This window comes from Zeus faber, assembly GCF_960531495.2.
Source record: "Zeus faber genome assembly, chromosome: 1".
NCBI lineage: Eukaryota > Metazoa > Chordata > Actinopteri > Zeiformes > Zeidae > Zeus > Zeus faber.
Genome location: NC_137193.1, coordinates 53142622 through 53170569, shown reverse-complemented (window position 1 = coordinate 53170569; position 27948 = coordinate 53142622). Strand labels below are relative to the sequence as shown.

The 27948-nt window shown below is 43.5% G+C and overlaps 1 protein-coding gene across 1 annotated transcript; it reads left to right on the top strand.

The window, feature by feature from the left end:
- Positions 1-188: 188 nt before the first annotated feature.
- On the top strand, positions 189-27927 carry abca7 (ATP-binding cassette, sub-family A (ABC1), member 7; the record flags this gene model as incomplete). Its single annotated transcript, XM_079997375.1, has 49 exons — positions 189-254; positions 481-574; positions 1232-1373; positions 2124-2248; positions 3530-3648; positions 3975-4172; positions 4323-4415; positions 4607-4844; positions 5453-5592; positions 5996-6112; positions 6222-6413; positions 7893-8098; positions 8324-8500; positions 11531-11753; positions 12445-12666; positions 12801-13005; positions 13560-13673; positions 13882-14053; positions 14185-14316; positions 14421-14560; positions 14861-14998; positions 15212-15486; positions 16268-16325; positions 16556-16758; positions 17373-17520; positions 17778-17801; positions 18112-18257; positions 18339-18463; positions 18823-18924; positions 19243-19441; positions 19568-19662; positions 19794-19826; positions 19958-20063; positions 20142-20216; positions 22261-22430; positions 22668-22845; positions 22971-23086; positions 23653-23797; positions 23937-24060; positions 24328-24457; positions 24640-24766; positions 24893-24955; positions 25084-25190; positions 25497-25638; positions 25825-25959; positions 26116-26219; positions 26479-26571; positions 26884-27133; positions 27385-27927. 49 exons carry the CDS (start codon positions 189-191, stop codon positions 27925-27927), a joined length of 7269 nt encoding a protein of 2422 aa, XP_079853501.1.
- Positions 27928-27948: the final 21 nt, after the last annotated feature.

Here is a 27948-nt window from a genome sequence, read left to right as displayed (position 1 = left end):
AAGGCTTAAACTCTGCATTTGTCAAATCCAATTGTTCGGCCAAAGAGGAAGCTAATAACAACTTGTAGGTCACATTTTCAACTGCTATTTTCCATATTCCATTTTTTCCATGCATTTTCTTCCGATTTCTTTTATTTGTGTGTTTTGTCTAGCAGTGCATCATGGCTAGCTAGTTCCCGCTTCAAAAGATGGGAGTTTCCAATCAGCTGCTGCTCCTGTTTTGGAAGAGTATAACCTATCGCAGAAGAAACAAGGTAGCAATGTCTGAACTGAACCAAATATTAGACACTGAAGCATATATTTTACAGTGTCAACAGAAAGTTAGTGGGTGGGCTGAAAAATGTTATTTATAATTATGAGAACAGTAGATATTCTGTACTGTACTGTACTAGGGCTTGGTATTTAAATATAAATCAATGGAACTTAATGTGCCTTCCCCAATAGACGAGTCATTAATAATACATTTTTCCTCTCTTTTAGATCCAGTTGATCATCGAGTTGCTCTGGCCGCTTTTCCTCTTCGTCATCCTCATCTCAGTCCGTCACTCTCACCCCCCCTACAAACAGAGCCAATGTAGGTGCCATTACCTACTTTGCGTCTATAAACAAGGCCCTATCCAGCATCCAAGTTAGAGTTCCCCTCCTCCTCCAACTTCTGAAATGGCCATCTTCCAATCAGCTAAGCAGATTTGTTTTGTGAGACTCAATCTTGTGCCACGCACGCTTATTTGGCCAACCTGTTGTTGTGATCGTGACTGTCCTTGACCTCCATGTTAATGCTATCCTCTAGATCCTCTACACTTGAGAGTTTATCTGTCACACAAGGCAAAATGTGATGTAAAGGTGTTTTCTGTTGACCTGGATCTATGGCCAATAGATCCTCGTAAAATCTATGAGGAAAGCCTCTATGCAAATCCACACGAGAGAAGGAATGAGGGAATTTCAATGGAGTAATAAGATCTGTCCTTTATAAGGAGAGACAGGGTAATAGCATCATGTTTATGACGTTGAATATAGTCATTCTTTTTCCGATTGAGAGCTCAGTCATCTGATCCTTCCCAGCTAGGCGTGAATGAAGTGTTTGCGTTTTCATTTATTTCACTTTAGTATCTGCGCTTCGAGGCCACAGTCCTTTATTTGTTACCCATCTCTAATCACAGCGCTTATCGCTGCTAATCTCGTCGTTAAACCCGTGTTCGCTTTTTAACACTTTGAACGATTTCACTTGCAGGTCACTTTCCAAACAAAGCTCTCCCATCAGCAGGAACCTTGCCTTGGATCCAGGGCATCATCTGCAACATCAACAACCCCTGTTTCCACAGCCCCACGCCGGGGGAAAGGCCGGGACATGTGGGCAACTTTGACAACTCCATGTAGGTACACTGTACAGTAGATAGAGGCTTGAATTTTTGAGTATCAATCTGTGGGAGCTGGTCCAAAACTCTGCAGCTAGACTCACTTGGACTAAAGAAATGGAACATATTACCCCTATTTTATTTCTTATACTGCCTTTGGGTCAATTGTAAGATTGATTGAAGGATTTTAGTTTGGATTTATGGAGCACGCCGCGGCTTGTTTCATTGCTGATCTTTTAACCCCTTGCAAGCCTGGATCTCTCCATGAACCAGACTCAAAACAAACCAGATTTCTCTGTGAAATGGCCGCATGTGCGAGATGTAAATTCACGCAGAGCTAGTCACATTATCATATTTACAGTAGGAGGTACTGTAAAGAAAACATGCACATGAAGATACAGGGAAGCTACACATGGTAGTCCAGAGTGGAGCAAAGCAAGGAGGCAGTTCAGGGTTCCCTATGTAATGGATTGTTTCCTAAATGCAACAAAGATGTGAGATGTCATTTCAATGTGGGTAGCAAATCAACAATAGATTTATGATGTTTCTTGTCAGTTTTAAATCTAGTTCAAAGATTTTAGTAATCTTAATTATTTCACAGATACACACACACACACACACACACACACACACACACACACACACACGGTTAAGTCTTTCTTAGGCACTCTTAGAAAAGCCTCTTCGTTAAAAGGTATTTGACAGTAATTTTCAGTATACGTTCCTGACTATGCAGATTCTTCTTCCTCCTTTTCCCGTACTTCCCAGACTGTCACGTCTATTAGTCGACGCCCAAACTGTGCTGTCATACGGAGGAAATCGAAGCTTCACGGGCTTCCAAGACCTGTTGGAAAGTGTCCAGAGGCTGGGAGAGAGGCCAGGAGCATGGCCAAGTATGATCACCTGTTTACATCCCACATTAGAGAGAGAGAGAGAGAGAGAGAGAGAGACTCATTTACTAACAGCAGAGAGAAGAGTGCTTCATCAGTTGGTGCCTGCTGCAAGTTGCAAGCCAGCTCACACCAAACAATACCGTTTTTGATTTGGATTGCTGAAACAATAACCTGATCAAGCCTCAAACCTTTAACCTGATGAAACCGTTTAATCTGCTGTGTTCTCTTTGTTAGGATTAATATGGATTCATTCTAAAAAGAAAAGTTGTAGCACTAGTGAAACAAGCTCCCCACATCAAATTTATAGGTAATCGCAGAACAAAAAGAACTATTTTTGTGTCGATCGCTGGCTCCTTTTTAAAAAGATTTTTTACAAACAATAATAGACGCTGATTATTATGGATAACTCATTCACTCATCACACTTTTCACTCGTACACATTCAAACAAAAAAAGATAATGATACATTTTTCCATTTGCTGCTAAAGTGATTCTAAAAGATTGCTTTTTGAGATATTTGTGAGCACAATATTATATATAGATGCAAAAATGTTATTGAGGATCCTGAAGTTGTTTCCATCGTCAGTCATGTCCCCCCAAGTTAGGGAAGATAATGACCAGGCACATGCAGTACACCAACACAACACAAGACCCTGCATCAAACGCCTTCATGAAACTGTTTTTTTTTTGTCTGTTCATCATCCCCGTGAATTAATTTAAACAGGAGCAAACATTCACGGGTGTTGAGTGACCCTGGTCATGTAGTGGTGTTGAGCGGTCGTCATGGCAGCACAGATGGAGGTTTTGTCCTGCCCCGTTGAATGTAGATTCAGTTACACGACAACTCCAGGGGAACAATTGTAAGAGTGAAAACAGATTGTCAACGTTTTATTGTGTGTAAGATACTTGCTTCCTTTGTATAAAAACGCTACAGTTGCCACTGAACATGTCCATGAAATAGCCACTTGGTCCCCAACCTAAATGTATTGTAAAGGAGATGAACTAACTACCAGCTACAGCAACTACTTAATATTACACTTTGATAGATGTGGAATATGTAAATGGAAGTAGAATTACGTCCAGATACACACAGTATGTAGTTATTATGGCGCTCTGCAGACAACTTCTTTCAAAATGATCCTACCAGTCAATTGTCAATCAAAACAGTTGATTGATTGATTGATTGATTGATTGATTGATTGATTGATGGGTGATCGACTGATCAATTGGTTCATGATGCAGTTGATGTTGATTGTTTTCCATGTTTGTTTGTTCTCCATAGATCTTCCTGTAGGAAAATACCTGCGAGCCAATGAATCATTCTCCAGCTTTCTCCTGACCAATAGCAACCTGTCCACTGATACTGTGGACCAGTTATTGAAGGCCCGTCTAAATTTTCAGGTGAGCAGTCATCACTCGGACTCCATTCTACAAACCTAGTATTTATACTGGATGTCCGCAGCTTGTCCCTTTTTAGGATTCATTCATCTTGTCTGGCATGTGGGAACAAACCATATTTCCCATTTGCTTCTCAATGAGCTTCCATTACAGAGAAGAAAGCATGTAAATGTAAGGTTAAAGGAAAACATTCAAGTACAAAAGGCTGTAAGTATATAAAAATGCTTAAATATGCCATAAACCCTTATGAAAGCATTGTGGAAAGGTTCTACAATCCTTTTTGTCTGAAATTCCTCCACGCATTACCAGTTGAGTTTCTTGCTCCCCAGGTGTCTGTAGCTCTATCCGGGACTCCTTTGAAGGACTTGGTATGTAACGCCAGCCTACTAGGACAGTTCCTGAGCGTGGATGGAGGAGACGCAGTGAGGGCTGACCTGCAGAAGCAGCTGTGTGGCCTTCCAGCCAACACCCTACAGCAGGCAGAGCGTCTCTTCCTTCGCCAGCTCGACTTCACCAAGTTCATCACGGTAGGAGTCAGCAGACTGAGGAAACTATGGATGGATGCCATGGACTCTCAAAACTCTGCCATATCAGCCAAACCACCTACAATGAGCTTTTTGCACTCTTTCTGCCTTTTTCTCATTTTGCCTCTCTCGCTGCCTCTTTCTTGTCCTTAGAGAGACCGTCTGATGGCCAACGCAGGTGACCTCAGGGTCATAAGCCAAGCCGCTATCACTGTTTCACAAGAGCTGGCTGTCCTTATGGACAATGTAAGAGTACATAACATGTTCTTATTCAATATGTGTCTTGTCTCTGGATTGCCAAGATATGCACATTTTCTACTGGTAAATATTCCACTAGCTCTTTCAATATTCTCTTTTTTTCCTCCGTCTTTCCTATTTGGTTCCTCTGTCCGTCATTCCTTGTTGATGCTCCCTCAACCCCCCCCCCCCCACCCCAGTTATCCTCTCTCTCCAGCTTCACTGAGCTGAGCCAGGAGCTGCGTTTCCTCTCCCCAGAGAACCGCTCGGTGCTGCACAAGGAGAGCTTCCAGGCCTTCTCCAGGATCATGTGCGGCCACCCCGAGGTGGGCGGCGAGCGCATTCCTTCCTTCAACTGGTATGAGGACAACGACATCAAGTCCTTCCTGGGCAAGAACGGCACTGAAGACACGGACCTGGAACAAGACAACAACACCAGTAAGAACATTTTAGAGTTTGGGATGCTGTTGGAGAAGGAGAAAGGGGGCACCTGGGCCTTTACTTGGTCTGGTTAGATAGTCAATACTTTTCGTGTTTAGGTTGGAGATGCTGTCTATCTCACTGAATTGGAATTTTTATGATTTTGATGTTCTTACTAACTATGCCAATGGCCAATTACCTTTCTCCTGTAAGAAATTTGCTCATTTTGGCTTTTCTTTCACCATCATTGACACAGAATGTATACAGCAAAAAAAAATTGGTATTGTTTTTGTTTTTTTAATTAACGATACTGATTCTGTTGGTATGTAGTTTAAAATTCCGAAATCATTGTGATGTTCAATGTCTGACCTGAGTTCAATTTTCACCTGTTTTACCAGATCCCACCAAAATGCTGTTGCAACTAACAAATCCCATAATATGAAAGCCCATCTTTGCCAACATTCTCCTACCTTTGAAGGCTCTATATTGATCAGCAATTGCATTTTCAACTCACTTGGTTCCAAACACGATGCCAAGTGGCATAAAATGCAATTATTTCTATGATAATTAATCATCCGCTAAAATATTGGTTGGTTCCCTTTCCTATTGTTCCGTCGTCTGCACAGCACCGTTCTGTGAAGGTTTGATCCAGACGCTGGAGTCCAACCCTTTGTCCCGGGCCGTGTGGAGAGGCATCAAGCCCCTCTTCAAAGGAAAGCTGCTGTACACACCAGACACACCCGCTGTCCAGCAAGTCATGAAAGAGGTGCTTGACTTACCTCCTAAGCCTGTCAAATAAGATCTGACGTCTTGATCAAATGAACACTTCAACTGACGCTTCAATTTATGGACTTCCCTTAAAGCTAATGGTTGGCTTTGAATCTCAGTTATGTTATCAAACTACTAAGCGCTATTGTTAAAAGGACTGTCTGTCCGTTATCACAGTGTGGGGATGAATCTATAAGCCTTAGATCAGAATTTGGTTGAATTTACAGTTTTTAGGTCAGTGGTTCCTTGAAGGTTTATGCACATTTTACAAATATGTTTATGAGCTGTTGTTGATAATGTTTGTAATGGAGTCATTTGGGCTAAAATTATTGTCACCCTTGCTATATGTTGTCTCAATGTCTAAAAGATAAACCAAGCTCACTTTGACATCTGTCCCGCAGGTAAACAAGACCTTCCAGGATATGCAGATCGTTCAGGAGCTCAATGAGGCCTGGATGGAGGTGGGACCACTCCTCAGGAACTACATGGAGAGTAGTGTGCAGGTCCAGCTCCTGCAGGTCTGCAGCAGCGATTACAGATTTATAGAACAAGACGCGAGATGACACTAGATATACAGTATAACAACTGAACAGGAAAATAAACAGTACGGGATTTGTTTTTTGACAGCATTTGTTGAGGCGTCCAGAGGTGGCAGTGCTGGTGAACCTACAACTTGAGAACACGTCCTGGACGGCTTCACGCATCGCTCGTTTCCTGTCCACACCCTCTGCCCCCAGAAGGCCTGGAGCGCCCCCCACCTGGCTTGATGTCTACAACGACCTGAACCACACCATCACCACCCTGGCAGAAATCACCCAGGTTCTTCCTTTTTACAGCCATATTTCTTAGTAGAAACCAGCATAAACTATCAATACTAAAGACTGTTTCAAATGCTTCTGTTTGGTATCAGGACTGCATAAAGTTCCTGTCACATTAAACCCAATGGCATTTTCTTTTACTTGTGTTGTGACCATACACTTGTAAAAACCTTATATCTGATACTGTATTTCCCAATGGAACAATAATAGCACAACTTAAAAATAAACATGGGAATTAGAGTGACATTTGACACAATAATAGATTTAAAAGTTGTAGAATAAATGCAGGAATTTTTCCATGTGCCTTTTCCCATTCAAATTCTAAAGTTAATTCGATTTGTAATGTATAAAGTATTACATATTGACATGCCTTCAATAAAGCAGAGTGTGACAGTTTTAAAGTAGCTGTGTGGCTTAACCACGCCCCTTGGCCCGGCACACAGCTACTTTCAAACAAAAAAGAATTGGCACTGCAAAAATCTGAAAGCAACTTACAGTATTCCATTTTGTGGCAGAAGAAGCGCTCAAAAAATACAATAATTTGGCAGTAAAATACCATGGAAAAAGCCAATTCTAACTGAACCTGTATTCAACTTATGCCATTGGCACAGCTCACACTACACAACTTTCTGTCTTGTGATCGGGAATCTCTTAGTCTTGTGGTCTGCACACTACATGACTGCTCGGTGACGGGGGGGCCACACATTATTACAATTTTAAAGACATTAAGATCTTTCACCGGAAGGAATTCCCGTCGAGTCTATCAGTTTTCCAAACTACGTTTTGTCACCAAAACACATGCGAAAATTGACACTGGAAATGACACGATACCATGCTTGGGACCGGATTATTAATTTTATTTAAATTCTTGATCACTGTAAAATAAAACCGAATGAAAGCAGAATTTCAATAATAAATATATGAAAAACCCAGAGAAGAAAAGTAAAATAGGTATGTTGTGTGTTTCTGGCTGCTGCTCTGTGCACTGCCGTCTCTCCTTCTTGACCCCCCGCCACCCATCCACGCACCCTGTGTCTGCTCTCATTGGCTGTAGCTCGTTGCGTCACTCCCGACTCGATCGCGACACGACCAGATATTTTACACACTTGATGCCGCACCGGCATTAGCAAGCGCTAGGATAGCAGCATGAGCAGTTCACACCACACGCTCGTCGCTCATGGGAGTGCACTGTGATTTTCCTCCGATCTGGGGCTTTGCTCGGCGATCTCCAAAAACCTGTCTCAGAGTGGAAAACCAGCCCGGAATCACATAGTTCGAACTGGGCATTAGGCAAGATGTTTATTCTTTAAGGAGATCAGTGTTTGGGAACCAGCTGTCTATCGATGATGTTATTCTATACATTTGCAATTGCATTTGCATTTGCTGCAACTGCAAGTATTTCTTTGTTATTCAAGCTGTTATATTTTATTTCTACGCTACGTATTGATTCTCAATGTAATTTCACCTCCATTGTATGCAGTGTTTCTCTTTGAACAAGCTGGAGGGGGTGGAGACTGAAGGCCAAATGATTGCCAGGGCTCTGGAGCTGTTAGAGGACAGGCAGTTCTGGGCTGGCGTGGTGTTCATGCTGCCTAACTCCTCCTCCCACGACCTCCCGCCACACGTCTCTTACAAGATCCGCATGGACATCGATGACGTCACCCGCACCAACAAGATCAAGGACAGGTATGGTGGAGTAGGGCATTCTGTTGTAATTAATCCGTGAAGGTGCGATGCCACAATATACCTTAGTGGATTGCAGATGAGAATAGTGGCCTGTGTTTTTTTTTTTCTTTCTTTTCTGTCACCACTCCAAACAGAAATTCATAATCAAAGAAATTTGAATAACAAGACCATCACAATACTGCAGTAGAAATGTTAAATCCCTTTTTTTTTTTCCTTTCCTTCCAGGTTCTGGGATCCAGGCCCAGCAGCAGATCCTTTTAATGACATGCGCTACATCTGGGGGGGCTTCGTGTATGTCCAGGACCTGGTGGAGAGAGCTCTGTCCCACGTTCTGACGGGGATTCAGCAGAGCACTGGGATCTACATCCAGCAGATGCCCTACCCCTGCTATGTGGACGATGTGTGAGTTACGTCAGCATAAAAAAAAAGCTTTTCTTCAAAAAAACAGCAATCATGTTTTAGCAAGTTTTTGTTCTGTATGTTAAAGGGGACCTGCTGTGCAAAACTCACTTTTTTTCTCGTGCACATACATTTGGTTCTCTGATGGGGCCTACTAACACACCACCTGTGGAAAAAGACAACTTAGTCCGTTTTTTGTGAGCTGTCTGTTTCAGAAAAACATGTCCTGAAACGAGCCGATCAGATTGTTGTACCCTTGGTAAGTCACAGGGCTCACAGTAGAATTAGAACTGCCCCCCATCTGAGTAACTGAACAAATAAATACTTGAAAAGAAAGAGGAATTAATACCAACTGTCCGTGAAAAAACTGCAAACGATGGAAATGTATTTAAAAAAATGATTCTGCTGTGTGGGTGGCTCCTCCCATAAAATACAGCCCGTTTTGGAACAATGGTTTTGAGGCATGTTACAGTGGAATGCATAATATGAGTGGTATTTTCAGCAAAAAAAATCAAAAACCTGTTTTGGGGACCTCTGAGACCATAATCAGACTTCAGATATCATCATATTATCTCGTCATATTATGACAGCGTCTGGTGAAAAGGGTTGGTCCCCTTTTCACCAGACGCTGTCATAATATGACGAGATAGAAAACTCAAAGTCCCGCAAATCAACACAAAAGTTGTATTTATTTTTTTGTATTTTTTTTTTTTTTTTTGTTCATATAACGAAAGTTTAAATGTTGAAGAACCCACTCAATATCACAAACAACAGTTTTAGGATCAAAATACTTTAATAGTTTATCACCGTAGTAAGCTTGTTTTTGTGTGGCCGTGGTCTTTCGCCTCACTGGTTGTTCCAGAGTTTCAGGTTGAAACTCCTCCCATAAGCAGAATGCATGCTTGTTTCTGGTCATCTATGATAAATGAAGGTTGCACAGAACAAAATATGCGAGTCACAGTACTATCGTCTGCCACAACACTTCCTGCTTTGTAGCTTTGTACATAGATCGTTCATAATAAAAACGATGACATTGACGAGACGGGACTAAAAGGTTCGTGGTGGGCTGTCGCAGATTCAAAACGCATAATATTTTCTCCCAATTGGGTGGGTATGTTCCTCATGTTTTGTTTTTTTTCAATCAACTTACTCACCTGTTACAGTTACTCACCCGCCTGCGAAGTCAGAACAGCAGCACGAACGGCGATATTATGGTTCCTTTGATGCGCACGTGCAGATCAAGACAATGCTTTGATATTCCGTTTGACGTCAAGTCAGAATATGAAACCGTTTAGATAAAATGAAATTATAAATGAACCCAGACTACACCGGGTCTTCCTCTTCGCGTGAAAAAAAATGTTGCGCCGCAGACGCCGGCTCAAAAGGACAGAAGAGCTGACGTCACTTCCGTAACAATTTTTTTTTAAGGAAACAAGAGTGAATAAAAACCAGAAGCAAGAAATTTCACTTCTCCGTGAAAACCTGTCATCTCTCTCATGTTGTTGTGGATTATGAGAAGAGGGTGGCAGAAGCTCTCATTTATATCCTGCGGGTGGCAGGGTGCTCCCACAAAACACCAATTGAATGCAAATTCGCAGCAAATTTGCATTCTGGGAAATGTTGTCTGGTGATGCGTTTGAAAAGTGAACCATCTGAACAATGCCACTTTCTTAAAACTATCCTACAAAACAATAATTGCAGGAAATGGGAATGTTAAGAAGTTGGAGAATAATAGAGGGGTCATGCTACTATAGTGAACATATAGTGCTACTGTTTTCAGGTAACGCCAGTAACGTTAGCTAAATTAACAGTGTCATCGTCGCAACAAACAGGATTCTTGGAGCGGTCTCTAGCTAGCTTAGTAGCTACTCATCCACCTAGTACGCTGGCTAGCTCACATTAGCGTTAGTGGTCAGTTCTCGGTTCAAAATGCTGTCTTTCTTCCTCAGCATCAGGACATGATGATTCTGATCGAATCCGTCCACACATAACACTGGCGCGGGGCCGCGACCACATCACAGCGGGGCGCATGCCGCATTCAGGACCGAATGGAAGGATGTGGATTCGGGAGCCGTGAATCCATTGACATGATAAATAGGTGTTGGTTTGGAAAGACAGATCGAGAGAACAAATGCAAGGTCTAACTTAGTGCCAAATCTAACCTCATTTTATAATTATCATATTATTCTAAAACGGAAAGTCAGAAAGTCGCGATTCTAAGCTTTCTGCCATTTTTATTGCCGCGTGCGTATGCTAAAATCACGCCGAGGTAGAGAGAGACTTATCTAAGTCAAAGCCACTTTTTTTACCTGCGTGATTATCGACCTCAGAGGGTTAATGAAAAATAAATAAGTAACATACTTAGGGAGTGTATCATATATTGTCACATCATTTCCTATACTCTACACACTACACACTGACAATGACAGGCAGTCTAGTGTGGGGGTGGTTCGGGTGGAGTTAACCAGCTGTTGTTCACACCAATTACCTGCCTCAAAAGTGTGAAAAAATTCTCGCTCTTCGAGGGCTATGTTCTATGCTAGAAATGAAGTGTACCAACATTCAAATAATTATATCTTCTTCAAATATATTCACCACGGCCTTGGCCCGCTTGAGACCAAACACCAGTCGCTGTCACATATATTAACTTGAAAAGGAGAATAATAGCTCCACTTTAAAAGATGAGAGATGAGACTGGAGATGAGACTGGTAAAGTAAAGGTTTAAATCCAAACCTTTGTCGGGAAATTCTGGGGAATTACCATCAAGTTGTTATAATGACAGTGTCAAAGTGATTCGGTGTTTCTGCCAAAAAGATCATGCATATCGATGAATTATCCATAAACCTGTAACAGTAAAATATATGTAGAAGACAGTTATTGAGGAACCAAAGTTGTTGATTGAGCGAATCCACAAGAGAGTGCAACGACATGAACGCATTTCTAATGGATTGAAGATTTTTTTATTCTGTCGTTCAGGTCTGCCAGACAGATTATAATAATTCTTATATCTCTATTTTGCTGCTTTCCAACAGTTTCTTGCGCGTGTTGAATCGCTCACTGCCTCTCTTCATGACTCTTTCCTGGATCTACTCGGTGGCCATGATCATCAAGGGTGTGGTGTATGAGAAGGAGGCGCGGCTGAAGGAGACCATGAGGATCATGGGCCTGGGAACAGGAACACTGTGGCTCAGCTGGTTCATCAGCAGCCTGGTGCCCTTTCTCATCTCTGCTGGACTTCTCATCGCTCTGCTTAAGGCAGGAATCACCTCCTGAAGTTTATTTTATTATTTTATTTCAAGTCTATATCCGACCCGATGGTTGGTTGAAAAAAAAGAGCAAAAAGAAAGCAGAAACTGGGAAAATATTAGAACTTTGTGTTTGGCTGCTTGGTAAGTAGCCTAAGTGGTGCTTTTCAGCTTCCGTTATTTAAGGTCATTTTAAAATTGATTGTTACATTTTATCTTTCTAAAATATTCTCAGTATATTGCAAGTCACCACAGTGGGGAGCATTCGCCTCACAGCATCTGGTTTGATATCCACCTTAGGTTCTGTCTTTGTGGAAAATAAAGTTTTTACAGGTTACCACCAGATTATGAAACTACCAACAACAGTCATGAGCCAAAACCCTTTCATGTGGTTTGTTATTTTACTGTATATATTGATCAAAGAAATAAGAAAAATGTTAAAGAAGGTGTTAGATCTCTGTATAAGTAGACTATCCTACTCAAGACAACTGAGTGACAGCAGTGCAGAAGCACTGACACACAAGCATTTAGCTGCTATCAGGTGTTGATTAAAGATGTTTAATTTTGTGATACTATTGGTTGTGTTACAGTTGGTTTCAGTGGTTTGTCGTTGCTATGCTTCGAACATGAATGTTCATTTTTTTTTTCCCTTATTTATTTTCTCATCATCCTTCTCCTCCTCTCTCCATTGAACGTCCCAGTGGGGGGACATCCTGCCGTACAGCGACCCGGCTGTGGTCTTCTTCTTCCTGGCGGCGTTTGCCACCGCCACCATCACGCAGTGCTTCCTCATCAGCACGTTCTTCTCCAAAGCCAACCTGGCTGCTGCCTGCGGCGGCCTCATCTACTTCAGCCTCTATCTGCCTTACGTGCTGTGCGTGGCCTGGAGGGACCGCCTCACCGCCACGCACAGAGTTCTTGCCGTGAGTGTCTGATATGCTGCAAAACATGGAGTTGATTTATTTTCCAAATTAGGTCTCCGCCATTCAAAAGAAAAACTTGACACAAATGGGGCGGGATCTCTGGGATCTGGGATGACTGTCTACTGTTTCCACAGAGCTTCCTGTCCCCCGTGGCCTTTGGTTTTGGATGTGAGTACTTCTCCCAGTACGAGGAACAGGGAGTGGGCATCCAGTGGTACAACCTCCACTCCAGCCCCATGGACGGGGACCTGTACAACTTTTCTACCTCTATAGTGATGCTTTACGTGGATTCTGCCATTTACGCCACGGCCACCTGGTACATCGAAGCAGTGTTTCCTGGTATGACCCCACACAAAGTAATTAAATGCATATATGGCTACATATTAGAGCTACACAATATGAAAATGTATTGTATGATGAACTCCTTGAATATTAAGGTGGTAAATTAACATGTACTGTAATATACAATTTATTATTATTATTATTATTATTATTTCTAATAAGTGAATTATGATATGTGAACTAATCTACTACAATAGTATTCTTACTTTTTATATTTCACATTTATAGATGGATTATTGTGTTTTTTCCTCAAAACAGAATGAAATTATTTTCAACAACATATTCCCTTTAAATAAAATATAATTCTCTCTGGAAAATGGTCAATGCCTTGTACTTATTGTCAGGAAAACCGTAAACAAAATCTGCATGTGTGAAATGGCTTTCGTCTATAGTGGGGTGGTCTTTCTCAAGGTATGTCTGAGTGAGATAACTTCACCTTTGGGTTCTGTGTAATAAATGCATTGACCACTGGCGGTGAAGCAGTTTGTAGCCTATAGGTTTCTACGGGTTGACAATGCTGTTTTTATGTTTTTGTGATATTTTTACTTCAGGTGCCTACGGGATCCCCAAACCGTGGTACTTTGTCTTCCAGTTGAACTACTGGGGTGGGGCCCCACTGGAAGCAGGCATGCCCATCCCCACTGCACCAACAGAGCAAAATGAGAGTAAGATACGCATTCATTTCTGGACTTTTATCCTCCTAAAAAGGCAGTTGTCATCTCATTTAAAAGGCTCTCCTTTCTTATTTATTCATGTGGTTATCTAGATCATTGCTGAGGAATTGGCAAACTCCACCAAATCAAATCCTGTGCATCTCTGATCAACAGGGGAAGATTTATTCATATTATATTCCACACCCTTCATTCCCCGCAGGTCGGATCGAGGCGGACCCCACCCACCTGGCTCTGGGTGTGTCCATTCGTAACCTGGTGAAGATCTACAAAAAGGGGGCCAAGCTAGCGGTCAACCATCTGAACCTGAAGTTCTTTGAGGGGCAGATAACCTCCTTCCTGGGCCACAACGGAGCCGGAAAAACCACTACGATGTAAGTGGGACTGGCTGTGGGAAATTGAAAAGTCTTCCTGTTGACTGTTAAAGATCCCACGGGTCGACATGAAACACAATATATACAGCAGGACTGCTTTTTTTTATATTGTGCTTTATTGCGTTTTCCAGGTCCATCTTGACCGGCCTGTTCCCTCCCACCTCTGGGACGGTTTTTATAAAGGGAATGGACATCCGCAGCGATATGGATATCATCCGCAGGATCCTGGGAGTGTGTCCACAGCACAACGTCCTCTTTGACATGTAGGGTCAAACTCCCACTGCCCCTTTGTTTGACATCGACCTAGAATTATGTTGATGCATTGTGTCAGTGACCTTGTTATTAAGAGACCTTGTATGCCTGCCAGACTGACGGTGGAGGAGCACGTCTGGTTCTATGGGCGTCTGAAAGGCCTCTCGGATTTGGAAGTGAAGGCTGAATTGGACACCCTGCTGGAGGACGTCGGCCTGCTCCACAAACGCCACGAACTGACCAAGAACCTCTCCGGTAAAGACAAAAGAAAACTTCACGATTCACTGGGATTGCAAACATCTGCCCAAAACCTAAATTTCACCGGAGCTGGACTTTTAAATCAAAGCCTCCATTTTTATTTTAGTGTGTGTTGTATTGTCTAGTATTAAAGAAGATTTTCTATATTAGAGGATTGCTTTATACTCTTTATAACAGGTTGAATATTTGTAATTAAACAGACATTATAAATATATATATATATATATATATACATTTTTAGAATTTTTCAATTTCGATTTATTTTTTTATTTTTTTATTTTGCTTGCTCTGTGTCAGGTGGCATGCAGAGGAAGCTGTCAGTGGCAATAGCATTTGTGGGTAACTCTAAGGTGGTCATTCTGGACGAGCCTACAGCTGGTGTTGACCCGTACTCCCGCAGGGGCATCTGGGACCTGTTGCTTAAGTATCGCAAAGGTTTGTGGGCAGGGAACTTTACTATTACCAAACCATCACTATTATGAGCTGCTGATTTGGTCGTTTTAATATTTTTTTTACCCGAATCCATCTGTCTTCTCTCTTTTTCTCTTTCTCTTTCTCTCTCTCTCTCTATCGCTCTGTCTCTCCCTCTCTCTCTCTCTCAATCTCTCTCTCTCTCCCTCTCCGTATCGCTCCCTCTCTCTCCCTCAGACCGGACCATCATCTTGTCGACCCACTACATGGACGAGGCTGACCTGCTGGGGGATCGCATCGCTATAATCTCCCAGGGCTCTCTGTGCTGCCTCGGCTCGCCCGTCTTCCTAAAGACCCGGCTGGGGACCGGCTACTACCTGACTGTGGTGCGGAAGGAGGGGCCGGAGACTAGCATGCCCATCAGCACCAGGTCCAGCACCAGTACCAGGTCCAACACCAGCACCAGGACCATCACAAGCAACCAGACCACCCGAATGCTTCCGGCCACCAAGGTATCCTCCATCCCTGCCATATGTTTCCATTAAAGATCAGCTTTGGATCTGGGAGTGTGAGCATTGAGTGTGGCTTTTTTAGCAGCCACTTTTCTCAAGCTGTACTTGTACTTGAAGGTGTTTCACAAGGTTGTAGGTTGTCCTGCCATGGTAGAAATATCCAGAATGTAAACAAATCATGTCTGATGTAATACACAAGAAAGCTCTCTAGCAAAGTGTCTTCTAGGCTAGACATTTGGAAGTGTCTACCACTTGTCTACCACGCAATCAATTACTTTTAAGGGTATTTTTTTATGTCATCATTATTTTATTTTGTCACTGGTCATGTAATGTCATTAATGTGGACCTAATTTTTTGGGGGGCTCTTAATAAACTTAAGTATTTTATATTATATTGTATTTTATTCTAGACACCACTATTCTATTTAGTGTTTTCTTCATTGATGTAAGACTGACTTGTGCTTTGGGATCACAAAAGTTGTGACCTCTGAGGGACTCTTCTTCTTCTTCTTCTTCTTCTTCTTCTTCTTCTTCTGTGATGTTTAACAGTTTGCATCCATAGCATTTGTGCCGCCTTCAGGTTTTACTCTAATTCAATGTCCATCAATTTAAAGCCATTTATCCAGTACAGACGCCCTCAAAAAAAGAAATAACCACTTCTTCCCTTCATCGCTGTCTGCACATTGTAATATACATTTAACTTTGTCCTCTGTGGAACTCTTTGTGTGGTAGGAATTGTTGCACTCTGGGTGTGATCTGGTGTGTATTCTGCTCTCTGTCAGGACAGTGACTCCTCCCTGAGTGACGACACCGGTCTGGGCAGTGAGGAGAGCGGGTCAGGTGGGTAAAGCAGTGTCCGTTTCGTCGAGGTTTTGGTGGGTGTGCAAACAAGATAGTGTGAATGCCGGTAAAATACTCGCTAGTTCTCTTTTAACCAGTGGGAAAAGACAAGAGTACAAGTTCAAAGTGGCTATGTGCCTGGATTTTAAGAGAAAATAAGAATTACTGTTCCACTCACATTTTTCTGTCGCTGATCTTTCCTATTATGGTCCCTGTCGTCATGGCGGTAGACCTGGCAGCGTTGTTGTCCCTGGCACAGCGACACATCCCTGGGGCTCGTCTGGTGGAGGAGGCGGGGCGTGAGGCCATGGTCAACCTGCCCCAGAGCTCCGCCCAGGACAGCAGCCTGGCTGTCTTCCTGGCCGAGCTCGATCAGAAGCTCACTGAACTGGGCTTCACCAGCTATGGCCTGTCGGACAGCACTCTGGAGGAGGTAAATGACATTCACACCTACAACTAGATGGTGATGGTGATGGCTCTTTCAGGAGAATATCACCACAGCATCTATACGGCAATGCGCTACTATAATGCTCGTGCTCTCTGCTAGTGCATGCGCCATGAGCCGCACGGCTTTCTTGTTGCGACTATAACAAAGCCTTCAATCAGCTATACTGTAGAATGGCACATGGTGCTAGAGTGCCAGCGGGTTCCTCCAAGCACAGGGTGAGGTCATGCAATCGAAATTCCCAGGAATTCCCTACACACTGCTTTATAACAGTGCCATTGTCTGTAACTGGCTGGACCCTTCCTTAGTGTTAGTGTTAGCGTTAATGGAGGATTTATGGTGCTTTGCGGAGTGAGATTTCCACAACCCAAGTCAACATCAGCATTTGGCATTTAATTAACTGTTATCAAAAACGCTTTATTTCACTAATCCATCCTGCATTCATGCCTGATTATAAACACACTGCTTATCAGTTACATCCATATTAAAGTTTAAATAGAACAGAAAGAAATACAAATGACGGCTTAGTGGCTGTGATTGTGAAGGAAAGCGTTTACAGAGGAGAATGACATGATGTGTCTGACTGTTGTGTTTCTATGTAGATCTTCCTGCGAGTGGCTGAGGAGACAGGAGTGGACAAAGAGAACCAGGAAGGACTGGAGCCGACTGGTTCTCCCCAGAGCCAGCAGCTCCCAGTGGGGCAGGACGCACCAGGACCAGTAGAAGATGCAGCTGAGGAACCAGAGACGGGTAAACTCACACACACATACACACACGCACACACACTCACGCACACACACTCAGGAACAGACAGGCAAATACCATCATTCACGCCCATAAACTCATACAAGCAGCCCTCACAAAACACATACTTACCCAGGTTCAGATGTGTTATCTCACACTAACTGCACATATAGTTAACATAAAATCCCAAAGCATTTCACACATGTCAGTTCTGTTGTCCCACTGTCTGACTCTGTGTCTCTCCACACTGCTACATGTAAAAGGAAGGAAAAGGCTTTGCAAGCAAGGTATTTTAACTTCCAGCAAAGGAACCGGCTCTCCTACTGTCTTGTGTACCAAAGTAGACGCTATACAAATGTAGATGTTTGTGAAAAATTCAGATTCATTCAGCATAAAAAAAATACATTCCTACTGGATCCACTGTAATTGGGAATATTAAACAATGTGTTTGTGTTTTTAATTTGTTTAAAAATGTTTGGTATTTTGAATGTAAGCTCTTATTTTAAAACACTACCATTATCTTTATGTATATTTATTATATCAGAAATGAGCTGGATTTCTTCTGATTCGTTCTTTCTGGTCTCTGGCTGTCCACAGAACCCCAGGAGACAGATCTGCTCAGTGGGGACGGACAGGGTAGGATTCCTCTGACCGGCTGGTGGCTAACGTGGCAGCAGCTGAGAGCCATGTTCATCAAGCGCTGGCTGTACGCTCGACGGAGCCACAGAGGCTTCATAGCTCAGGTAGAGAGAGAACACTGGACACGAAAGTCCAATGTGGATGCCAAAATGAGTCTGATGTGAAACCAGATGTCTGTTCTGCAGATTATATTGCCCGCTGTGTTCGTGCTGGTTGCTTTGCTCTTCAGCCTCATTGTTCCTCCATTTGGAAAGTACCCGTCCCTGCAGCTTCAACCCTGGATGTATGGAGAACAGTACACCTTCTTCAGGTAGAATATCTACTGTTTTACTAAGACAGAACCACTGTCAGTGCACAGGGGGAAGTCAGCGCCTGACCAAAGTTATATTCTGTCAGTGTGTTTGGCAAATAATACCTTAACAGTGCAGATCGTTCTTCTCCATGGTGGATGAATCAATTTCTGCCATGATTGCTAAAATCCTAAACAAACACATTTAATAGAAGTTTTCCCTGCCAAATTTCTTGAAAATCAATGTGAAAGGAACTAACTTTTGAGTGTCCTACTCTCTTTCTGGAAATGAAATGCTTCTTATTTTGACCATAATGCTCACCTCCTGGTATCCTCATTTACTTTGTTTTATCTCTTATTTTTGGGGTTTCTGTTTGTAGCAATGATGCGCCCGGTAACCCAGCGATGGAGAACCTTCTGGGAGCTTTGCTGGACCGGCCAGGCTTTGGAACTAAGTGCATTGAGAAAGAGGACGACAGCACGTAAGACGTCTGGATTTTCTAAATGAATGTTAATGTCATTATGTTGCGTTATATCATTGACATCTTATCATTTAGGAACTCTATTCGTGCACAGATGTTTTCATTGAGTGATATTTTCACCCATCACTGCACTACCTTTCATATCCCAGCTCCGCCTGGCTCAGATCTCTGTTGATGATAATGTCCACATCTTATCTTGCGTTCCCATGCTTCTTTATGTTAGTTTTGACTTGGTCATGATGAATGTCTTACAGATGTTCAGGCATGAACATATATAAATGTTTGTAATGACTACCTCATGTTTGTTTTTGATTGCAGGGACCCTGAGTGTGATGCGAAGCAAGGCACTTTGTACATGCGACCCCAGATCCCCTACTCCATCTGGAGGATGTTCAGCGACTCCAAGTACAACTGGAGCATGGAGTGTCCCTCCCCAGAATGTCAGTGCAGCACTGAGGAGGTGCGCAGAATGCTGCCAGACTGCCCCCCAGAGGCCGGAGGACTGCCACCTCCACAGGTCAGTGTCTCACCAACACCGGTTTAGTTCCACTGACAACGGAAGGTTTGAAACTGACTGTGAAATAGATACACAAGATTTGGGTATTCAACCACAATGTTTTCCTTGTGTTTCTCTATCTGACAGATCAAGAGGTGGACAGGAGACATCCTCCAGAATCTAACGAGCCGTAACATCTCTGACTATCTGGTCAAGACCTACCCTCAGATCCTGAAGAAAAGGTGCTTCACCAAATGCATCCAAATCTGTTCCCGTCATAAAGGATAACGGAATATGGGATATTAATATTTCCGTTATGTTCTTGGGGCTCGTTCCTCTGGAATTTACTCTCTGCTCTTCATGTCATTCACAGTCTCAAGACCAAAAAATTTGTAAATGAATTCAGGTGAGCTCTTCCTCAGGAATAATTTTCAGATGGAAGGTGTCTGCAGCATTTGTTGTCTGTAGTCCGTAGTTTCTATAATGAGATTTTATTGAGGAGAAGTAACCTCTTAGTTTTTCTCTTTTTTTTTGCAGATATGGGGGTTTCTCTTTAGGGGCAAACAGCACCCGGACAACATCCCAATCCCACCATGTCCAGGACTCAGTAATGATGATAAGGACTCGTTACCAAGTTTCACAGGTAATTTAAGTTCTACAGTAATCAGCAACTCTGTTTCAAGAAGAGTGCTTACGATTTGCCGGTGTTGTTGCTTTCTAGAACAGTTCCCTGGATCTGCTGCTAAACCGGCTTCCAGATTTCCTACAAGGACTCCACAGTAAAAACAATGTCAAGGTATGTCATATGCGTGTGTGTGTATGTACATACTTATTTCAATTTTTGCCTCTAATTGTTAGTTCCACCGAGTAGTTGCGATTTTGCAAACAAAATAATTAATGCAAATTCAACCAGTCCTTGCAAGCTTGCAATTTTCCAAAATTTCGGCATCTTTTCCACATTAAACGGCCAAACAAACAGACCACTTCAACCTGTTGCCTCTTCCCAAGGCAGTGCATTGTCATACAATACTGATTTTATTAGACGATTATTGTATCTTTTATTTATGTTTTGAAAAACTAATATTTCCAGTTATTGCTGTGATATGCAGATTGGATATTGTCATGGGAAGTGATTTAAATACGACTTTTTGATAGTTTTCGTAATTGGCTTGACTTTTTTTTTTTATTGACTTCTAATTCCCAAAAACTTTCTGAAAAAATATTTTTTGAGAAAATCATCTGACATTTTTGGTATAATAACAATCAATTCACAATGATCACAACAAATCTGCTATATGCTGATAATATCATCTTAGGGTAAGGGTTAGCGCACTAGCACACTAAGACTTTTTACATGGAAAATGTAAAAAAATCACGCTACAGTGATGTTATATCATGAAAGTAGGGTATGTAAGTAGAAGCATGCAATGGTGATTTCCTCATCTAAAACAATTTATTGAAACAAAAGCCAACAGCAGCGGTGGGTATACCACAACAAAAAATGTCAATGTCTCAATAACTCCTTGAGCATCAATTACAGCTTGACAACGACGTCTCATGCTGTTCACAAGTCGACTTATTGTCTGCTGTGGCATGCTCAATGCCCTCAGGTCATTGAGGTCCTGGGGCACAGAGTTACGAGCCTCTACGCGACTCAGCTGATCCCATGGGTTTTCTATGGGATTCAGGTCTGGAGAAAGTGCAGGCCACTCCATTTGAGGTACCCCAGTCTCCAGCAGCCGTTCCCTAATGATGTGACCTCGATGAGCTGGAGCATTGTCGTCCATGAAGATGAAATGAGGCCTGTGTTGTTCATGCAGGGGCACAATGACTGGATGAATGATGTTATTCAGGTAGTATGGGCTTGTCACTGTACCATTCACAAAGTGTAGGGCAGTTCTGTATTGACTGGACACACCTGCCCACACTGTAACACCACCACCAAAGGCTCGTCTGGTGACAACAGTGGCTAATGCATAGCGCTCTCCTAGAAGTCTCCAACATCGTTGGCGGCCATCATTTCTGCTCAACGTGAATGGACTTTCATCAGAGAACAGCACTGAGGCCACTGGTCCCTCGTCCAGTGTAAATGCAAGACGATGATGTCTGTGCCTGGTGGTGTGGTCAGGTACCCTTGCAGGTCGTCTAGCACGCAGACCAGGCTGATGTAAACGGTTTTGAATGGTCTGACGTGACACTTAGGTGCCTCTCACCTCCCTTAAATGTGCCTGGAGTTGAGTAGCATTCATCATCCGGTTCCACAGGGCACTGTTCACAATGAAGCGCTCATCAGTGTGGGATGTGGCCAAAGGACGTCCACTTCTATGCCTTTCTGTGACTCTTCCAGTCTCTCTGTATCTCTGTTTGAACCTGCTGATGACACTCTGTGACAATCTAAGCTCAGTGGCCACTTCCCTCTGAGAACATCCTGTTTGAAGCCTCACAATGGTGAGGTACTGTTGATCAGTTGTTAGGTGTCGTCTTGGTCTCATGATGTCAAAATGTGAACAGCATGATGAAGAGGACTGTTTAAATACAAATTCTAATTGAACCAGGAAATGTATTAGTCGATTCATGGATCAAACACCTGTTGTGAATTTTGCCGTTCAGCTCCTTGTTAGAGAACAACAAGTTGTGCAAAAAGTACTGAAACATTGTACAGTTGGACATGTGCATTCAAAAGTTTAGAGAAGGTCAAATTAAGTTCACCTGTAAAGGTTATAGTGCATTTTAGGTTCATCCTGAAATATCACCTGAAAGCCGAATATCCCTAACTTTTTGTGAGTAGTGTATTCTGTCTTAGTGTATGTGCTATGCTCTGTGTCTCCCCCCGTGTTCAGGTGTGGTACAACAACAAAGGGTGGCACGCCATGGTGTCGTTTGTCAACGTGCTGAACAATGGGCTGCTGCGAGCCGGTCTGCCGCCTGGAGCTGAGCGGAGGAGGCACGGTATCACCGCCTACAACCACCCACTCAACCTCACCAAGGAGCAGCTCACTGAGATGGCCATGTCAGTGTTCAGATCCCCTACTAATGTTCTAATCCAACAGTAACTGTAATAAGGATAAAGATATATTAACTAAAATATTCACATGTATATCCTTAATCCTGTGTGTGTGTGTGTGTGTGTGTGTGTGTGTGTGTGTGTGTGTGTGTGTGTGTGTGTGTGTGTGTGTGTGTGTGTGTGTGTGTGTGTGTGTGTGTGTGTGTGTGTGTGTGTGTGTGTGTGTGTGTTCGTGTCTTGCAGGATGACTACCTCTGTGGACGTGCTGGTCTCCATCTGTGTGATCTTTGCCATGTCCTTTGTGCCGGCCAGCTTTGTGTTGTTCCTCATCGAGGAGCGCGTCAGCAAGGCCAAGCACCTGCAGTTCGTCAGCGGGGTCAAACCAGTACTGTACTGGTTGGCCAACTTCACTTGGGACATGGTCAGTTCCGTCCATGCAGCACAGTAATCTGTGTTGGGTGACATCTCAGTAGAAAGTCATAGATCTGTCTTAGGCAAAGTGGTCTCATGTTGGTTTGTGTTCCTTCCTGTTTTGTCTTCCTCCAGTTGAACTACGCAGTTCCTGCCACTATGGTGGTGCTGATCTTTGTGGCCTTCCAGCAGCAGGCCTATGTCTCTGAGACCAACCTGCCTGCACTCGTCCTGCTGTTGTTGTTCTATGGGTAATCAAAGTTAAACTTACAGTTCCACTGCTGTGGCCCAGGCATAAACAACATATGGCCTTCATGAGCTGACTGACTGTCACAGACACTGATAAAGGTGGGAAGCCTTAGACTTGAGGCCTTCAACAGCACTGTAGGTTTGCTGTCAATGTAAACGGGGTTCAAATTAGTTGCCAGAGAGAAGTGACCACACATGCCCAGTCAGTCCCCGGAGAAGACGCGTGCCTGTCGCAGTCCTCTGCTCATAGAATCACTGGTATTTACTGTTTATGATCTGAATGAAGGTGCCTAGACATAAAAATGAATTCATCGCACATACTGTAGGTCCCGATCCATGCAATTATCGACAGTATTGGATTAAACCAATGAGTAATTTCTGTCATTTAATTTCCACACATTAACGTATAGAATATTTAAGTCTAAACTGAGTTTATAGAGATTGTTTGATTCATTTATTTGAAGTCTGATTTGTTGGGTAAAGTGTAATTTGTTGGATTATGCTTTTTTTTATGTGGTCCCTAATAGAAATGCCCTTGTTTTATGTTTCATGTTTACATGCATTTCAGGTGGTCCATCACGCCTCTGATGTACCCAGCATCCTTTGTGTTCTCGGTTCCCAGCACAGCCTACGTGGTTCTAACCTCCATCAACCTCTTCATCGGAATCAACGGCAGCATCGCCACTTTTGTCCTGGAACTTTTTGTTGATGAGGTACAAATTAAAAAAAACAAACCGGATCTCATACCTGTCCCCTCTGAAAAAAGTAGAGACGGTTTGATTTGACAATGTTTCCGTCGTCAAAAGTGTGGAAACCATTCAGCTGGTTGTGTGTACTTTCTCGTTTTTTTAGCATCTCAATGAGGTGAACAGGATCCTAAAGAAGGTTTTTCTCATCTTCCCCCATTTCTGCTTGGGCAGAGGACTCATCGACATGGCCAAGAACCAGGCCATGGCCGATGCCTTCCTGAGACTTGGTATAGATTACTCTCCTGAGATCCGTCTATATGTTATGTACACCATGGGAAAATTTACAATCCAAAATGTTACTTTCCATATCAACATTTCTTAAAAAAAACAAAAAACATCCTTGCTAAAACAAATAACTGATGATAGCTTTGCTGTCTAAGGTTCACTGTGTCATGTTTTTTGTTTGTTTCATTCGGGTTTGCGAACGTCAATTATAATTCAAATAGAAAATTCCTCCATGGCATCAACATTTAATATATTCTTTCCTCCCCAAGGCACCAAGCAGAGGCTTAACCCTCTAGACTGGGACTTCGTCGGGAAGAATCTTTTTGCCATGGCAGCCGAGGGCCTCATCTTCTTCATCTTCACGATACTTCTGCAGTACAAATTCTTCATTGGGTGCAGGTCAGTTGTTCTATGCGGGTGCAGGTCAAGTCGAATCGGTGACACGTGTACGCAACCTGCACCGACAGTTTAACGTAGAGTTCACGCCAATTAATCGCTTGCACTGGTTGGATGGCCTCACGGTGCTAGGAGGAGCAGAACGGATCTGTTTTCACTCTCTAAATCTCTGTCCCTACACGAAGGCCGGAGTGGGTGGAGCCTGAGCTGCCACCTCTGGGTCCAGAAGACGAGGACGTCGCCAGGGAGAGAGGGCGAGTGAAGGGCGGCAGAGCCCAGGGCGACATCCTCATCATGACGGACCTGAGCAAGGTACGACCAGGACACAAGCTCAAACAGTAATAATGAGTTAGTCTGGTCACCTTATGGTTGTCGTAGTAACAGGTGTGTGTGTGTGTGTGTGTGTGTGTGTGTGTGTGTGTGCGTGTGTGCGTGTAGGTTTACAGCGCCGGCAGGAAGCCAGCGGTGAATCGCCTGTGCTTAGGGATCCCCCGCGGTGAGGTGAGGGGGTTTGACTGACGCTTGAAAAAAGGAGTTTCATTTCTAGTTTAGTTCACTGTTGTAGATTTAAGAGGCTTCTGAACATGAGTCCACGCTGAGAAGCGCGTCGCTGTTCCTCTGTCCCCCAGTGTTTCGGTCTGCTTGGAGTGAACGGTGCAGGGAAGACTTCCACATTCCGAATGCTGACCGGGGACACAGCCATTACCTACGGAGAAGCTTTCCTCAACCATCACAGGTACCATTTCTGCATTGTGGCCTTGTTTCGGGAGTGTTTACTAATGTTTGTTTGGCGTGATGTCATACGATGATCATTTGTGCTGTTTTGTTGAAAAGAACACTTGTATTATGGAGGTGGGTGGGATGAAGTTTTCAACCCTTCTTACATCCCTAAAATGTACAGAATTATTCTCTATCAGTACATTTACTTAACATCTTAATGGGGAGGCGCTCCTTACACAGTATCACTCTGTTTTAATACTAAGGGTTGTGGTTAGAATCATCGTTGGCCTTCATGCTAACATTCCCTCACGTGCCCCCGCAGTGTTCTGTCTGAGATGGAGCGGGTCCACCAGCTGATCGGATACTGCCCCCAGTTTGACGCCATCAGTGACCTGCTAACAGGAAGGGAACATCTGGAGCTCTACGCCCGTCTCCGAGGAGTACCGGAGGATGCGGTTCCCAAGGTTATTTCTAAAATAACGTCAAAAAAATACACGCAAGAACAAGCCGTATTAGATCTGTACTGTATATTCATCTCTGAAACACTTTGAGGGCTTTTGGACAAAAACGTTGAATTCTGTGCCCTGTTGTGAGCGTGCCGCATACATTTAAGCTGTTAGTAAAATTCTGACGTAGCTTCCCTGCCTCAGGTGGCTCAGTGGGGGGTGAAGAAGCTGGGGCTGAGCCAGTACGCTGAGAGAGAGGCCGGGGGCTACAGCGGGGGCAACAAGAGGAAGCTCTCCACCGCCATCTCCCTGATCGGTTCACCGCCCGTCATATTCCTGGTGAGGGCTGCTCACTATGTGTGTGCGTGGTAGGATGCTCTGCATAGCACTGGAGTATAATACATTAGGAATTTTTAATTAATAACGTAAAGGCACAATGAGTCACATTTTATTTGCTTTTTGCACACATTGACCATAATAGTGGATTTTTGTCAGGATGAGCCCACCACAGGCATGGACCCCAAGGCCAAAAGATTCCTATGGAACTGTATCGTCAAAGTCACCAAAGAGGGAAGGGCTGTCGTCCTCACCTCGCACAGGTAGCGGGAGGATATTTGGCCACACCATCTAGAGACAAATTAACATCCAGTAAACCAAATGATTGGTCCTAATGTTATTTTAACAAAAGGGAAGTAATGGATTTGAATCATACTTAATGTAAAGTTAATTTTAACATGTGATAATCAGTAGAGTAGTTGTAGCAAAATGGTATCAGTGCCTGTCATCTTTCAATGCCTCCTCGCCATGATAACTCATATTGATGTGTGTCTGTGTGTGTGTCTGTGTCTGTGTGTTAAGTATGGAAGAGTGTGAGGCTCTCTGCACTAGAATGGCCATCATGGTGAACGGCAGGTTCCAGTGTCTAGGATCCGTACAGCACCTGAAGAATAGGTAAACACATTCTGCACTCACACTGATGTCGACATCATCACTGATTTTCCGGGTGAAACATATTTAAAGGAGTTTATTTTGCTAACATTGTTGTTGGGGCATATTAACAGACCACTGTACGCATAGATCATAAAAAAGTAAAAATGATAATAATGAGAAATAGACCAACTCTGAAAAGACTATCTATACATATAGAGTAAATATAATATACAGCATATTAAATATAGCACTGTATACCAGGGTTGAATGCAGTTTTGTTAGAGCTTTAGAGGAGGGGGTGTTATAACAGCTTTGTGGTCCTTGGTCTCCCAGGTTCGGGGACGGTTACACCATCATCCTTCGTCTGGGAGACGCCAAACGTACCCAGGACCCGTGTCCAGTCGACGCCTACATCAAGCGCTCCTTCCCCGGCATCAAGCTGAAGGAGCGGCACCAGAACGTGCTGCAGTACCAGCTGCCCTCCCACGCCTGCTGCCTGGCCCGGGTCTTCGACGTGCTCTCCAACAACTACGAGGAGCTGGGCGTCATCGACTTCTCCGTGTCTCAGACCACCCTCGACCAGGTGGAAGAACCGGAGCATGACTTTGTGATGTGGTTTCTTATGACTCTGGTACAGGGTTGTTTATGTGTCAGAGACTAAGACACCGTTTCCAACCACTTTCATTGTAGCTGTAGACAAAAAAAATTATTTTGGTAGAGTTTTAGCCACAAAAGTGATTTTATTGTATCTATTTTTTTTTAAGTCTGACAAATATGATGTAAACATTTGTTGGAATTTTTACATCTAATGGTGCACCTTGTTTTTCCTTGCAGGTTTTTGTAAATTTTGCCAAGGAGCAGAGTGACGATGACCAACTCACAGACGTGATCACCAACAGCAGAGCAGCACAGGCTAACTGGGCAGCGACACCTCCCCAAATGCCGCCACCCCAAATCCCACCGCCCCAAATCCCACCTCCCGAAATGCCCCCACCCGTCCCCCAACGACAGACACCAGTCAAAACCCCGCAGGCGAGTGCGACGTCCCAACCTGACAAGTCTTCCAGCAGTAGTCAACCAAAACAGGGGAAATCGAAAAAGGCTAAAGGGCAAGAGGAATCCACCGGAAGGAAATCTAAAGAAGGAAAGCCTAAAAAGGAAACGGACAGCGGCATGGCGATGACCAGCATTCCTCCCCCAGAGGAGAAAGCCCAGCAGAGTCTTCCTCTGAGCAGCAGGTGCAATGGCACCAGCAGTGACGAGGGAGAAAGAAAGGAGTCCGCCCCGATGGGCTCTAAGCGATCCGGGGAAACGTCCAAAAAGGACCCGGTCGCTCTCTTTATAGTCGGAAGCAACACACAGGACAGTGCCGTGTGAGCTGTGGAATGTTACGGATAA